The sequence below is a fragment of the Pygoscelis adeliae genome, unplaced genomic scaffold (assembly GCF_000699105.1).
Source record: "Pygoscelis adeliae isolate BGI_AS28 unplaced genomic scaffold, ASM69910v1 Scaffold339, whole genome shotgun sequence".
In the NCBI taxonomy this organism is placed as follows: domain Eukaryota; kingdom Metazoa; phylum Chordata; class Aves; order Sphenisciformes; family Spheniscidae; genus Pygoscelis; species Pygoscelis adeliae.
The window spans coordinates 52,555-66,803 of record NW_008825544.1 but is presented as its reverse complement, the minus strand read 5'-3'; the positions used below and the strand labels follow the sequence as shown (position 1 = coordinate 66,803).

At 55.6% G+C, this 14,249-nt stretch overlaps 2 protein-coding genes across 2 annotated transcripts in view; one reads left to right on the top strand and one right to left on the bottom strand.

Annotated features, from left to right (window-relative positions):
* Positions 1-1,390: 1,390 nt before the first annotated feature.
* Positions 1,391-11,884, bottom strand: ZDHHC9 (zinc finger, DHHC-type containing 9). The gene is made up of 9 exons (XM_009331989.1): positions 11,793-11,884; positions 6,343-6,503; positions 5,587-5,745; positions 4,486-4,623; positions 4,282-4,330; positions 3,908-4,010; positions 3,634-3,737; positions 2,928-3,096; positions 1,391-2,077 (listed from the first exon to the last, which is right to left on the bottom strand). The coding sequence occupies exons 2-9, from the start codon at positions 6,431-6,433 to the stop codon at positions 1,973-1,975; spliced, it is 918 nt and encodes a 305-aa protein (XP_009330264.1). The 5' UTR covers positions 6,434-6,503; positions 11,793-11,884; the 3' UTR covers positions 1,391-1,972.
* UTP14A (UTP14, U3 small nucleolar ribonucleoprotein, homolog A (yeast)) overlaps positions 9,475-14,249 on the top strand; it is a 32,165-nt gene continuing 27,390 nt past the window's right edge. Inside the window, exon 1 of the mRNA XM_009331999.1 lies at positions 9,475-9,536. Coding sequence (XP_009330274.1) covers positions 9,475-9,536 — 62 coding nt within the window. The remainder of the gene's footprint in view (positions 9,537-14,249) is intronic.

Sequence of the window (14,249 nt, the reverse complement as noted above, 5' to 3'; positions counted from 1 at the left end):
GGCAGTGGGCGGCCGGGGCTCCTTCCCCGGTAAGCGCCAGCAGGGAGCAGCTGAAGGCAGCTGCGGGGCAACCGTGAAGCCGCTGCCGGAGCCCAGGGTGGCAGGTCTTGCCCTCTCCCCCGGGAGAGGAGACCCTGGCACTACCGGGGAGGGGGCAGCGCCGGTCGCCACGTTAATGCCACTTCACCCGCTGCCAGGCACGGCCCAGGTCAACACTGCGAGGGGCCAGGGAAGAGGAGCGAGTTGGGAGGCACACATCAGGGTGCCCGGAGGGACGAGGCTCCCCACTTCACTCTGCTCCACGCCACTGTCAAAAGCAGGACGGCGTATGAGGCCAAGGAAGGAGGAGCAGCAACTTCACGCTGCCAGGCAGGAGCATCGCAGAGAAACAAGCAGGACTGCCCTGGCAGGACATCCTCCACCTGCCACCCACTCACCACATGTCTGCGGGGAGGCACAGAAGTTACCCAGCACTCGTGGTACGGGATGGAGAGCTGCCAGAGCACAAAACGGCCTTCCCTCCATCACCGGCCTTTGCAAGGACCCCGCAGACATGAGGCTCTTCCCAGCCCAGCTGCCAGGCGCAGGACAGGGAGCATTAAGTGGAAGAGGAGCCCTGCCGCGGCACAGAGGTCTCCCATCGCCACCTGGCCCTGGCCTCTCCTCCCTCCTCTGCCAAGGAGGCGCAGATGGCCGACACCGCACAGCCAGTCCCAGGACAGCCGGCAAAGCCCAGGGAAGATTCAAGGCTCCGAAAGCCAGTCGAGAACGGCTGAGAAATGCAGGGCAAGGCAGGGGAAACATGGGGACACGACACAGGATCGGGGCTGAGGTTCCGCAGAGCAGCGGCCGAGCAGTGTGCCACAGCCTGGCGGGCAAGGGGAGGGCACGCCTGTGCTCGGCGCAGGCACCCGGCAGCAAAGGCAGCCCCGGCACTAGCTGGAGAGCCAGTGGCACACGGGCAGACCCTCCCCTGCAGCTTCATACACCCCTTGCACAAACATGGGGACACGACACAGGATCGGGGCTGAGGTTCCGCAGAGCAGCGGCCGAGCAGTGTGCCACAGCCTGGCGGGCAAGGGGAGGGCACGCCTGTGCTCGGCGCAGGCACCCGGCAGCAAAGGCAGCCCCGGCACTAGCTGGAGAGCCAGTGGCACACGGGCAGACCCTCCCCTGCAGCTTCATACACCCCTTGCACAACCGCTCTGCGGCCGGCGCGGGGCGGAGACAAGCGGCAGGAAGACGGGCTGCCCCACTCCTTCCCTCGAGCCCCCAGTTAGGCGTGAGCCCCGGGGAAGGACGGGAAGGAGGGCCCCCGCCACGACTGCTCTCGCGCCGGCTAAGTCACATGAAAAGAAGGAGCACGGGAAGGAAGCTACTTTAAAAACCGTTGCCAGCAGAACACCTTCCCGGTTGTTTCGGCCCTTTTGGCACCAAAATGTCTCCTGACAACCCCTGCCACGTTAACCAATAAAACAATGCCACAGATTAGAGGAAGGAGGGAGGAGGGGAGAGAGGACGCTACTGCCATAAATTGCTTTCCCCTTCCCATCAGGATTCCTCAGCGGTAGGGAGCAGGCCGACCCTAACGTCGCTTCTGAGCTGCTTGACCACAAGTCGTCTCGTCAGAGAGTTGGGGCCAGACGGAGGGACAGCCCCGGCCACCGAGCCGGCATTTAGCATCCAGGACAACCTGCAGAGCAAGAGGTCCTGCCTCGGCCTGCAGGGAAGACCAGCCTCAGTGGCGGTGAGTGCCCCTCGGTGACCAAGGCGGGCCACTCACGCTCGTTATCCTTTGACACCATGCAAGGCCAGCGCCAGCCCGCACCGCCTGCGCATCGAGGTGAATAATGACTAAAGCAAAATGGCCATGAGGAATCGTTTGCCTGCCATCCAGCCCATCTCCTCCTCTCCTCAATCACTTCCAGCTTTGATTAGACAAAACAAGAAAGTTCTCCCTTTCAAGCAGAGGCTAGTGCTCTGCTTGCCCAGCGTCCTGGGATGGGACCGGGAGCTCCCCAGACGTTAGCTGCTTCTCCTCTGGCATCTCAGCGTTGCTCAGGGATGGCGCAGGGACCTGTAGAGAGAAGACAGCAGTGACTTGCATGAATACACCCCAATACAGAGCATCTGTTTGAGCACACAGACACGTGGCCCCACTGCCCTGATCCTGCCTCCAGCTCCGCCAGGCAGAGGACTCAGCTGCGCTTGGGAAAAGGAGAAAACAGGGGCCACCAAACAGGCAAAACAGCAGCTCCATGAAGATCTGGAGCACTGGACTGCTCCAGCAGAAGTGGTCTGGACTGTTTCCACCAGAGAAACAGGCAGCTCATGGCCAAGCAGGAGTAGGCCGGCCCAGCCATTTCCCATGTTCACAGAATAATTTAAGTGGGAAGGGCACTGTGGAGGTCTCCTGTCCAACCATATCCTCAAACCGGGGCTAATTTCAAAGACAGAGCAGGCTGCTCGGGGCCATGTCCAGTGGGGCAATGGCGTTCTCCAAGGATAGAGATCCCACACCTGCCAGGGCCCTTCCCAGGGACAGCCCTCCAGCTTGCACTCAGTGCCAAAACAAGATGCGTGCAATCTCCCACCCCTCCTCAACCCCTCCTAGCCTCCAGAGGTGCCAGCTCCTGGGCGCTCTCATGGCAGGACTGACACCTCCAGAAGCGCAGCCAGCTGTGATTTCCTTTGAGGTTTACCTAGGAGTCAGAGGAGCCCAGCACCCTCCCAGCCAGCTCCAGAGAGACGCTGGTTTCCAGGGCCAGAGCACAACAGGCTTTTCATCGGCAGCCCCTCAGCAAAGCCCCAAGTGTTGCTTTGTTCCAGCTAAGTCACACTACCAGCTTTCTCTCTGCTGGCCCAAAGCACCAGCAACTCCAAGCAGGCGCAGCCCACTCACCCCTCCCCCGGAGGGAATCACTCACGGCACTCAGGTGAGGAAGGCTGCCATCCTTCTGCTGAGCGCTGCTCTCCTCTGCCTGCCCGTCGGGGCCCTGAGCAGCGGTGGGCTCTTGAGCGCTGGGCCCCCGTGGGCACGACTCCTCCTGAGCTGTGCTCTCCTCTTGCTGCAAGATGCCCCGTCTGTCCAAGACGCTGCAAGAACAGAATCACACCGTCAGAGACCCACGCCTCCCCTGAAGCAGACTTCTTTTCCTGGCAGGGAAAGTGCTCGTGGAAGACAAACGTCAGGGGAAGGGGTTCCTCTCCAAAACAGGCTGTGCACAGCCCAAACCTAGTTTACAGTGTCTATGTTCCTCCTGGGAAAACCAAGCCCCTTGGAGAGCAGCCCAGTTCAGAGGGTGGGAGCCCACCGAAACGAGCACCCTGGAAAGAGCCTCCGCTCCATACGCTGCCCCAGGGAAGGGGAGCCACTCCTCCGCTGGCTTCCCAAGCACACAGTGATAGGGAGCACATCACACGCTTGAATCACTGAAGATATGCAAGGAAGGCAACACAAGACCCTCCTCCCCAGAGCATCAAGCCGTGCCCCAAGTGACCTCCAGAAGCCCTCAACACACAGAGCGCCGGCAGAAGAGCGGCCAGGTCTTGTACCCAAGCAAGGGGAGCTCCTCAGGGTCCCGCACTGGGCTCTGGAGGCAAAAATGGCAGGGCTGCCCCTCGAGAGCTTACCTGGGGGGCAGAGGCCCACAGAGCACCTCACAGCAGTTCTTCACTATGTTGCCATGGCTGTAGGGATTCTGCACACGGTTCTTCCCAGTCCAGGACCCCTTAATCTGCAACAGTCAGGGCACAAGCTCAGGTCTGCTCCACCGACACCTGCCCCCAGCCCACGGAGCCCTGCCTCAGCCCGCAGGGCATGCCAGCAAGATGGACGCAGCCATGACACACCGAGGAAGCGATGGGAAACGGAGATGGCTCAGAGGAACAGAAAGACTCTACTTACGTCTTCGTTGGTTGTCTGATTCAGTGCCACCAGAAAGGTGTGGAACCCGGTTAACCCCACCACCGACCACAGGGTGAAGAAACAGATGAGCACCTCCAGTACAGTGAGAACAGTTAAGGACTGGGAACAGCCTGGGAACAGTCCCACCCCACCTGTGCCACTACCCCCAGGCGCACTACCCTAACTTCTCTTCCTCTTCTAGACATGGTTTTCTGTTTTACCCTCCTCCCAAAAGCCACAGAATTGCTCCTCGCCTTGTAATCATGGGGGAAGACGCTCTGAAAGACTCTTAGAGAAGCCTGGGCATCAAGACTCCAGCTCACACTAACCCCCAGCTTTGGAGAAGCCGACCCCTCCGCACTGTGGAAGGATATGTCCCTGGGGTTTCCTTCAATGTGTTCAGAAACCCAATCTTCAGAGATTCTGGCAATACAAAGAGAGCAATATTTTTTCTCTGGAACATAACACCGAGTCCAGCTCCCTTTCCTACTCCATCACTTCTGGGTTTGCAACACCGTCTGTATCCCCCCCTCACCCTTAGCCAGCCCAGCCATCCACCTCTCCATAGCCAGACTCACTCAGTGCTACGTAGACTATGTTGAAGGTGAAGATGTAGATGGTGAGGAGTGAGAGCGAGAGGATGAAGAGGTAGAAATAGCGGTAGTTCCTCTTCCCCACGCAGTTGCCCACCCAGGGACAGTGATGGTCGAAGCGCTCTGTGAAAGCGAAGATGGAGATCAGTGCTGCTCTAGCACGGTCCTGCACGCCTCCAGACGCTTACTCCTGTGCCCCGAACTCAAGAATTTCCACGGCTGACAAGGACTCCCTGGGCCATCGAGTCCAGCCCTCTGCTAACTCAGGGCCCCATATCACGGCCCCCTTCCAGAAGGGAGGTGAGGTAAGAAAGTGCAAAACTCTTACTAATGAGTCATTCTGCACATTAAGATAGAGTTTAAGAGCTTGGCCCCATGCATGTCTTCTCTCCCAGAGACCTGAGGTATAATAGCTTTTATGAAAGCAGCACACAGGTTAGATGAAGGTCTGGGGGTTCAGAAGTTCTTATCTAACCCGTGTCGCTTTACTCCTACTAGAATAATTAGAGGAGGGTCCAAGGGACCGCATAGACACGCAAAGGGCTGGGAACCCGCAGAGGAGGAGAGGGATCCAAAAGAATGGGATTTCTTCCTTGAGAAGGGATGCTGAACACGAGCCAATGATGATACGCAAAAGGGCTAAGAGAGCATCTGCTACGCAGCAAGGCGAACAAAAAACAGGGGCACTCAACGTAACGGCAGAATCTCTGTGCTGATGCAAGGAGCTGCTTTCACACAAGACGCAGCTCTCCACTGGAACCCTCTAGCCCAGCCAAGGCCAGCAGTTCAGTGAAACTCAAAAATGGACTGCACATTTACATGGACGAGTTAGACTTATGTTAGACTAGATATTGCCGAAGAAGTACTGGCAAAGGTGAACCACCTGGCTTCAGGTTCTGAGCAAATCTCAAGCTCCTTGAGCTTAAGATGAGGCAGACTGTCCCCGTCTGTTCTCTGGACTTGTGCAGCAGGCGCAGTGTGAGACCTGATACGGAGCGAGACCGGGTGCAGACCTTCACCTGTTCTCTTCCAAAGGCTCTCACCTAACACCCAGGTGCAGGAGCAGGCACGGCCTCTTCTACTTACCCACACAGTTGTCGCAGATGCTGCAGTGAGAGGCACGGGGCGGGCGGAAGATCTTACATGTGTAGCAATACTTCAGCTTCACTATCTGGTTGTTGATCTGGAAGTTTTTAATCCGCGGGGGTGGGCGCTGACCCTGCGGCACGGTCCCGTTGGTGGCCTCTGAGAGAGAGAACCAAGCGGAGTTCAGACCCGCTGCTACAACACGACAGGCCTAGAATGACAACTCGCCTCCCTGCTTTTCCTACCAGTGGGATCAGAGCCTGCTGGGTCTAGAGCCAGCGGCTGCAGCTCTGTTCGCAGGGTCCAGAGCCAACCTGGCAGCTTGGAGGCAGGAAAAGGGATGCCAGAGCTTTCATGGACTTATTGACAGGGGGCGGGTGGGTGTGTGTGTGTGGGAGTGTCGCTGTACAGACCCGCGTCCACCAAACTTCCTCTCTACCTGAAGGGTCAAGGGGCCCACACCAAGCTTCCTGCACCCCTTCCCAAAAGCAAACTGAGTTTGTATGTACACAGCTACAAGAGAGAAAACAGCGTGTGAAAAGGTTCCCAGAAAGGGAAGCAGGTACATCGCACCATGTTTTTGAGACTCAGCCAAGCAGAATTAGCCAGCAGCTGGTAAGATGCCCCATTTGGGGCAATCCTCACTTTTGGAGGACCAGCCAGGGAGAAGGGCTCTGCAGAGAATGTAGCCTACAGATACGCCAGAATAACAGAGGCTTTTCCAGCCGTCACCAGCTCAGCTGGCTCCACACTCACCAATCTCCATCTCGATGAAGGCTGCCTCATCAGGCAGGGCTCTCGGGATCACCCCAGGATCACTGAAGCTCGTCCGCAGGAGCGTGGCCATGGCAAATAGGAAGAGAACTGCTGCAAACACAGGGATGGCTGGGGACAGCTGGACTGCCAGGTACCGACACCTGCAGAGAGACGTCAGGAGGCGATGAACCAGACCACCGCAAGGTCTGCCTGAGCCAGGGCCTGAAAGCCTGGCAAGGCATCAGAGTCCAGACTTTTCTGAACACTGGTTACATCTGGAGAAGAGAGGCTGTTCAGCACTTCCTTCTGATCCCACCACCGCAGGGAAACATCCCTGGGGCAGCTCTAATGACCAGCCACGATCAAAGTACCACCATGTTTTTAACCAGCCAGGCACAGCGTACTTTCCAGCATTTTGTTTTGTTTCCAGCTCCCATTTTGCTCAGAGTCACGGGCGACGCTAGAAAGGCCAGCTGGAGGGATCCTGCCTGGAGGACACCCGCTGCAGCCAGCTGCCAAGGGACGGACCGTGCCTCTAGGAGAAGCACCCAAGGCCTGGCCTGAGAGCCCACCACTGGAGCCGGAAGGCACGGAAGCACATCGGAACGGTGGGAATCTCTGGCTGTCCCCTAAACAGGCAGCAGCTTCCAGTACCACAGAAATTACCTTCCAGGGATGAACTGCGTCCTGTGCTTCCCAGGAACGCATTCACATGGAAGTGCAACATTCCCCTGCAACAAGACGCCCGGCTTCCTTTGACTTTTCTGAGGTAAGGGACTCGAAAGCTCCAAATAAAGCAGAAAGGCTCCTGCCCCAAGACAACCCCAGCTCGAGAGAGGAAACACAGCGTAAGGTTTGTTTTCTTTATAAATACAGAAAGGTCCAATGAGGAATTTACGTCGCTAATCCCGCTGATTGAGGCAGTGCAAAGGGAGCAAGGAGATTAATCTCACTATGCCCCGTGTCACTCCTGGACACCCGCAAACACGTCTCCATGGGCACTGCAGCACGGGCCACGCAGAAGGCCTGGACGGAACTCATGGTTTAGAGACGTACTGGGCTGAAAGAAAACGTATTTTTACGCCGATTCCTTCAGAAAACCCCATTTATGTCGGGGTGAAGTTCCTGTGGAGGTTTCATATGGTTTAAGGGAAACCCCACCCAAATCCCAAGGCTTGTGTAAAATTTCAGCTCTCCTTGCATGCCTTGCTTCCCCAGGTTCCTCCCAACGAAGCCGGGTACCCCAGCTTTGTAGTAAGCCCTGACTCCACAGGGGTGGATCCAACCCGGACTCCTGCTCTCCATAGTTGCTTCCCAAGAAAGCGTAAGGCTACTGTGGTGAAAGGCATGGGATTATCCTCCCCAGTGGATCTGTCACCCTAAGCAAGGTGATTTCTACGACATCCGTAGCATTAACTATTTAATTCTGGATACCCTTCTCACCCATAGCTTCTCCAAACGCCATAAAGTTTCTAGCTCCAGCTGGTTCCTTTGCAGCACCGAATTCTGCAAGCCCGCCATCCGCTGCAGGAAGGCTCACCGGGCTTTAGTTTGCCATTGCTTGACCCCAGCCACTGTCCCCCGTGTGCGACGAGGTACAGAAAGGGCTGTACACTGAAGCCACAGTACGCTTTGACCACAGCCGCAACACGAAGCATCCACAGCGATGCACAGAGCCTGTCCCCTAAACCAACATTGTTAATTTTAGGCGCTACAAACTCTGCAGTTACTCGAAACAACACAACCCTTCGAGCCGTCCATGTGCAGAGTCCTGCCTACGTTTGAAAAGCCAGGCCCAGCGGCCGGAGGGCTGAGCTTACCGTCTTTCGGCAGCCTAAGATAACTTTGCTTTCCCTTTGCAAGGGCAAAGTCTAGAAAGAGAGCTGCCAGTCAGCGATTAAAGAGAAACCTTGGATCCCATTTTGGGAAGGAATATGGGTTTATTCTTCTAAAAGCTGGACACCGTCTGCCTCAAAGGGCTGCAGCTTGACCCTTGTCCAGCTGACATGATAGCTTTTATAACCGCTGTAACAACATGAACGTATTATGGGCTCAAAATATGGATTCATGAACTGTGTTAAAGCTGAGCTGAAACTGCGCCAGAGCTTCCAGCCTCAGATACACACTAACACCTTATAAGTTTCTTCAGTGTACTGTCAGCACAGAGATTTATTACCTGCGAGCGCATGATCCGTGCCGGGGGTACTCTCCCAGGCACAGACCTGAAAGCTTTACACAGCAGCACTCAAGAATAAAAGGGCCAGTCCCTGCAGCGACCGGTGCAGTCCCCGCTCAATCTGCGTACAAGCACGAGCGTGGGATGTGACTCACTCCCTGCTGACCATTTCCTATGCATCTTTGTAAGGAAACCTGCCCTTTGGGGATGCAGCAAGTCCTGCTGTCCCTGAGGCACAGCAAGAGTGGCCTCAAGATCGATGTTACCACATCACAGAGCGTGGTGTGGGAATGGGAAGAAGCCTGCAATTTTAGGAGATGAGAGATGAGTGCACGACCGTCCTCCCCGCTGTGGCAAGGGCAACAGCACCATCCAGCCGGTACCCAGCCCTTCCATCCAGCTCCCAGCGCGGGCACAGGCACAGGGCATGTTACGTCCCCAATTCAGGAGGGGAGAGAAGCGATCCCAGACAGACTGCCTGTCTGCCCAGAGGTGGGCAGGGGGGAGGACTGGGACAAAGCCCCAGAAAACACCAGATGCCTGCTCTCCTGTCTGACAGGGAAAAAATACCTAGAAACTCACACAAGGAAGTATTAACGCTAGCTCCTTCAGCCACCGTTCACTGAAGCGCATGAGATGTCTGCTCAGCGAAGCCATTGTCACTGTCCCCCCAGCACGAAGCAAGCATCCAGGCGCTGTGCTGGACGCTCAACCCCGTCACTCAGACGTGCCCTGGCACAGCAGGGGCCGAGCAGGGCCCTCCTGCTTCCCCAGGTAGCAGGGCTGGCAGCGCTGCTGCATCCCCTCGGCACGAACACGGCCTGCAGGCGAGGCCAGAGATGCGTGAGCGAGACAAACCCCCACCTCGCTGAAACTGCATCCCGAGACACAACAGTGAGCCCACTGCGTGCCTCCCTTCCCCTCCCTTGCTTTTAGGACGGCGTCCTTCAGGGAACATGCCCAGTGCATCCGCCACGGCAGAGAAAGCCGAGTGCCGTCCAGAACGGCTGAGCAACAGGTAAGGCCACCGTGTGAGGTTTTGACTTGGTACTCACTAGCGCTGGGGAGTCTTCAGTCTACTCCTCGTCTACAGCGCGATTACGATCAGCAATTCATTTACAGTGCTAAGTAACAGACATTTTAAAGATCTTTTGTTTGGGAAAGCGGAGAGTCAACAGAGACATACTGTTGGCATGTAAGGATATTGCTCCTCCTCCACTCCCAGTGCAATATCTGTGTTCTTGAGCATTTTGTCATCTAATAGCAGACAATAACAGCACTATCACAACTCATCATGGGGGGCGACGGGGGGGTGAGAAAGGCTTAAACAAAGAGATCACCAGAAGGCGGAGTGGGGGGGAGAGCAGCAAGAAGCAGCAGCTGGGAGGTGCCACAGTTTACAGTGCAAGGACTGCTTGACCGATTACTTTGCGACCACTTGGAAGGTCTGTTGTAACCAGCACATTAAGAAAAGCTCTGGAGGAAGGGGAAAACAAACACGCCAGCCCCGGTGGAAGGGGACTTCAGCCACGGCCATCAGGCAGCACATCTCACAGGCAGGTCCCTCCAGGGTTCGGCGCAAGCTCTGTTGTATAATTCATCTACACCTCACTTGGAAATCACCTATTTAACTTTCCTAAACTAACGCATAACCACACCAGGTACTTGTCCCAAACGCTAGCGAAGCAAAGTAGTACCTTTACCAAATGCTTGACCCTCACCAGAGCACTGGTGAGTGCATCTCATCTGCACCTCCCAGGTCTGGGACGATTTCCAGAAGCTGATGTACTTGCGGTAAGCGTGGAAACGGGTTGCTCTGAAGACCTGGGTAACCGCTGCACTCCAATGCTACAAGTTTGGGGCCCTTTCCCAAGCAGGACTCGGGCAGAACTGGAGCTGCCTACAGAAACTCTCCCCGTCTGTCAACAGCGACACAGAAAATGCTCGCTAGAGACCCACTTCAAGTGCAGTTCCACTGCGAGCACATGCCACGTGCTTCCAACCCAACCGATGCGGCAACCGACTTTAGGCAGGAGGCAGAAACGTTACGCCGGCGTTATCGCTCTTTTCCCAGCTACACTTACATCTCCACACAGGCAAGAGAGCACCCTGAGATCCGCGTGGGGACTGGCGGTGCTACAGAGGACGTGCAGGCTGCAGGGAGAGCGAAGCTGTCTTCTGGAAAGGAGCCCACGTACAAGAAAAAGGGCACGCGATTCAAAAACCCGGGAGCAGCCACCTCACGCAGAAACACGTCTTCACGAGCAAAACGAGCGGAACTCTGGATACCAAGTTTACCTCTATCGAGAGAAACTATAACTACTAAAAAGCACCGATCAACTCGTGTGAAAGTTCTGACAATGCTTGACATAGACCTAACCAGAGGTAAAAGCCACCTCAGAAGCACCTCTTTTTCAGTGCAAAATCTTGGATCTTTGGGGTTTGGGGGGGGGGGGGGGGAAGTCACATGACAGGTCAAGCATAGGTTTTTCAAATTCATCAGAAAACAAAGAAATTTTAATCTCTACATAGCTAAGAAAGTAGGAAAAAAAAATAAAGTGATAAATGTCCTCGGTTATTGGAAAAGCAAACAGCAGCCCCTTTCCGCACTCTGGAGCCTGGCATTGCAGGCGCTATCTTGCCTGTAACATTTACAAATGTCGAACGTTCGCACTGAAAAGCTGAAGACAAAAGAAATCCAGTTCTCTCACAGCTGCTTTGGAGAGCTGAATGGAGAACTCTCGCTTCAGGAAGGCCGTTACAGATGCGCTGGCAAACTTCAACCAGGAAACCCCCAGCAGCCAGAGAGAGGACGCTACATCCCATCACCTTCATTCCCAAACAGATTTCACCAAGTGCTTTACCTGGGCTTCTCCTGGCGCTTGAATACCACGAGCATAGCTAGACAACTAAGCGCCCTATCACAAAAGCCGACATACCCAGTAAGTGTCTGAAATAACGCCAAGAGGATATTAAACAGAATTTTTATGCAGATCGTTACGGTCACGGAGTAGACCCACTTAAATATAGGTCTCGGACCCTGCAGGGCCCTGCCTCAGCCCTTGAGCAGTAGGAGCTGCTTTCTGCCAAGGTGGTGGCGAGAGAGGTGCCCTTGGGCAGAGGACTCCGGTCGCTGCAGAGCACTTCCCCAGGAGCCAGCACAGCTCCACGGCCCTCTGCCTTATCTGGGAGGGAGGAGCCGGATCTCCAGGTACAGCACTGATAGCTCAGCCAGCCCTCTGGGTCCTGCTCGCTCCTCGATGAAAAGACTTACCCGATTCCAGACCACAGTTCCGCGGTCTAGGGGATAAAAACATAAAAATTCCCGCACACGGGGCTGAGGCAGCTCCAGACCGTTCAAACTGTAGACGCAGCAGATGAGCTGATGGCATCGGAACTACGTGGAGGGGGGGAAAAAAAAAAAACCACCACCAGCAGCAGCCCAAACAGAGAGGCTGTCATTTCACGGCTGGGGAGGACTCTTTCAGCGAGGAACGCGGCGGCTTATCTCATGACGTGCGATGCCAGTCACCACCGGCTCTCCAGCGACAGTGTTTGTAATCAGAGCCGAGCCACGGCAGCCTGGAGGGCGAGGATCAAACCCGCACTGGCTCGGATCGCGTAGCGAGACATTTTCTGGCTTCAGGCATCCCCGAGCCTTCTTTAGACAAGGTGTGACTGCGCAAGTGATTCAGCTGAATGAAATAAGCATTCACAACACAGGCACCCCTGCAGTGAGCGTACAAGAATTAAAAGGACTCCTCCACCCACCACAGTCTGCTTCTCTCCAAAACCAGATCCTAACAACCCAAATTGTTCCTCTGTAGCACAAACTTTAAGGGGGAAACCGTGAATTTCTGCGCAAACGCCAAAGAATCCGCCAAAAGCTGAAACAAATGGATAACACAGTGAAAAGGTCAAGGCCGAGACCCTTATGCAGAAGCACCCTAACTTCCGTGCAGAAGGCACACAGGGTGAACAGGGCTCTCGAGCAGCCAAGCTGCTCATCTTCTCAGCTTGGTCGGTGGAACAGAGACGTTGTGGAGTGTTTCTGGTTGGGAAGGCAACATTTCATCCCTATCCCAAATTCAAAAATCCCCAAACAATTTCAAAACAAACCCACCTCTTTCACACATATAACATTAAGGTGTTGTGCACTGAGAGAATCAAATGGATAGTTTGGATTTTCCCAAACTTTTCCTCATCTCCCCAGTCGAAACCACTCAGCCGATTTAACTAAAATTCAGAGGCGATTCTGCTCCCAGCAAAACTTCCCCTGGGCCAGCAGCCCCCGCAGAGACCGCCCTCCAGCTCTACGCAGAGGGCACGGCCTGGATGTCTCGGTGCGAGCAAGGACGCCAACCACCCCTCCGCAGGCCTCTGCCTCCCGGAGCGCAGGGAGGGTCTTCTCGGGGAGTCTCCAGTCACCCGCTGCGCCCGTGGCCAAACTAACCATCGCGCCGCCAGCTCTGCCGACGCGGCCTAGGACTGGAAAGGCAGCCTTGGTTCGCTCTGCCCCGCGCGACCGCGGCGGACAGCTAGCGCAAGGAGGGCAGAGCGGGATGTGGCTTCGCTCTTCTGCTAAGGACAGGCTCCGCAGGGAGTGAGAGCAATTATCCCTCGCAATAAGTGTTTCTGGAGCAGTAATAAGTGTTTCTGGAGCAGTAACACTTACTAATTCTTCCTGCAAGGCAGGAAGTCTTAGCCCCATTTTTCAGATGGGAAAAAAACAAACAACAAAACAAGCAGTGGTGTCATTTCATACCTTTGAATTCAGACTGAGTCAGGGATAATTTTGGCTTTCCACGCTCGGGAAACCCCAACACCTCGCATTCCAGTTGTACGGCACCTGCCTCCAAAACGACGATTAAGCAGAAAAACCAGTCTCATACCTGACCAAGACCCGACGTTAGCCACTTCATCGCTGCTGTTGGGACGTGGCAAGCCTCGGCAGACTGTTCCAGAAAGCCCTTTCTGAGGCTGCCAGCGATACCCGCTAACGAGAGGGGCTAGGGAGAGCAATGCCGGGCCAGGGGAAGTTGAGACAAGTTCCCTAGCCTGGGGGAGACGTCTAGGAGGCCAGCACCCGGGCAGAGTGCTTCATGTGTCTGGAGGAATAGCCAGGGCTTAACCAGCGAGCAGTGTTGTCCACTTGCCTTCCCGGCTTAAAGAGCTTTTGTGTTACCCAACACCGTTTAGGACCTTCGCCTCCCTACGAACAACATAAACATGCTGATGGAGACAGAGGAAGGAAAGTTTCACAGTTGTTTAGCTGATCCAAGCTCACCCTCAAACCAGGCAAAAGGGGCACTCCTGCCCCCTCCCCACAACATCAGTGCTTAGGCAAACACAGGCTTTTTTTTCCTTTCTGTTTGTTTGGGTTTTTTGTAGGATCAGTCTAGGGCCAGATCAGTTCCCCAGCCCAGCTCACACGGGAGAGCTGTGGGGAGGGGGCAGGTCCTGCTCTTTCGGCAGCGTCCAAGACTTCGGCCGCAGGTCTTTAGGCTGCCGAGCTGACCTAAAAGGGTGGCCGGACCGCCCCCCAGACACCAGGGCTTCAGCTCACGGGAGCGTCTGCTGTAGTGCAGCGCCCTGCAACAGCTAGCTAGCAGGCAGCTGCAGGGCAAGTTGGCTCAGCGCTAAACCCCGGTGCCACCAAGCTCGCCCCTTTTTTTGTCAATTCTCCGGCTGGGTCACCTCCCTAATGGGGCTGAGCTGGGGGCCGCACGCA

Coding starts and splice junctions, on each gene's coding strand:
- ZDHHC9 (XM_009331989.1), bottom strand. CDS start 6,433: ATGGCCACGCTCCTGCGGACGAGCTTCAGTGATCCTGGGGTGATCCCG. Junction 4,624..5,586: donor CATCTGCGACAACTGTGTGG/GTAAGTAGAAGA, acceptor TCGCTTTCACAG/AGCGCTTCGACCATCACTGT. Junction 4,011..4,281: donor TTGAAGGAAACCCCAGGGAC/ATATCCTTCCAC, acceptor AACTGTTCTCAC/TGTACTGGAGGTGCTCATCT.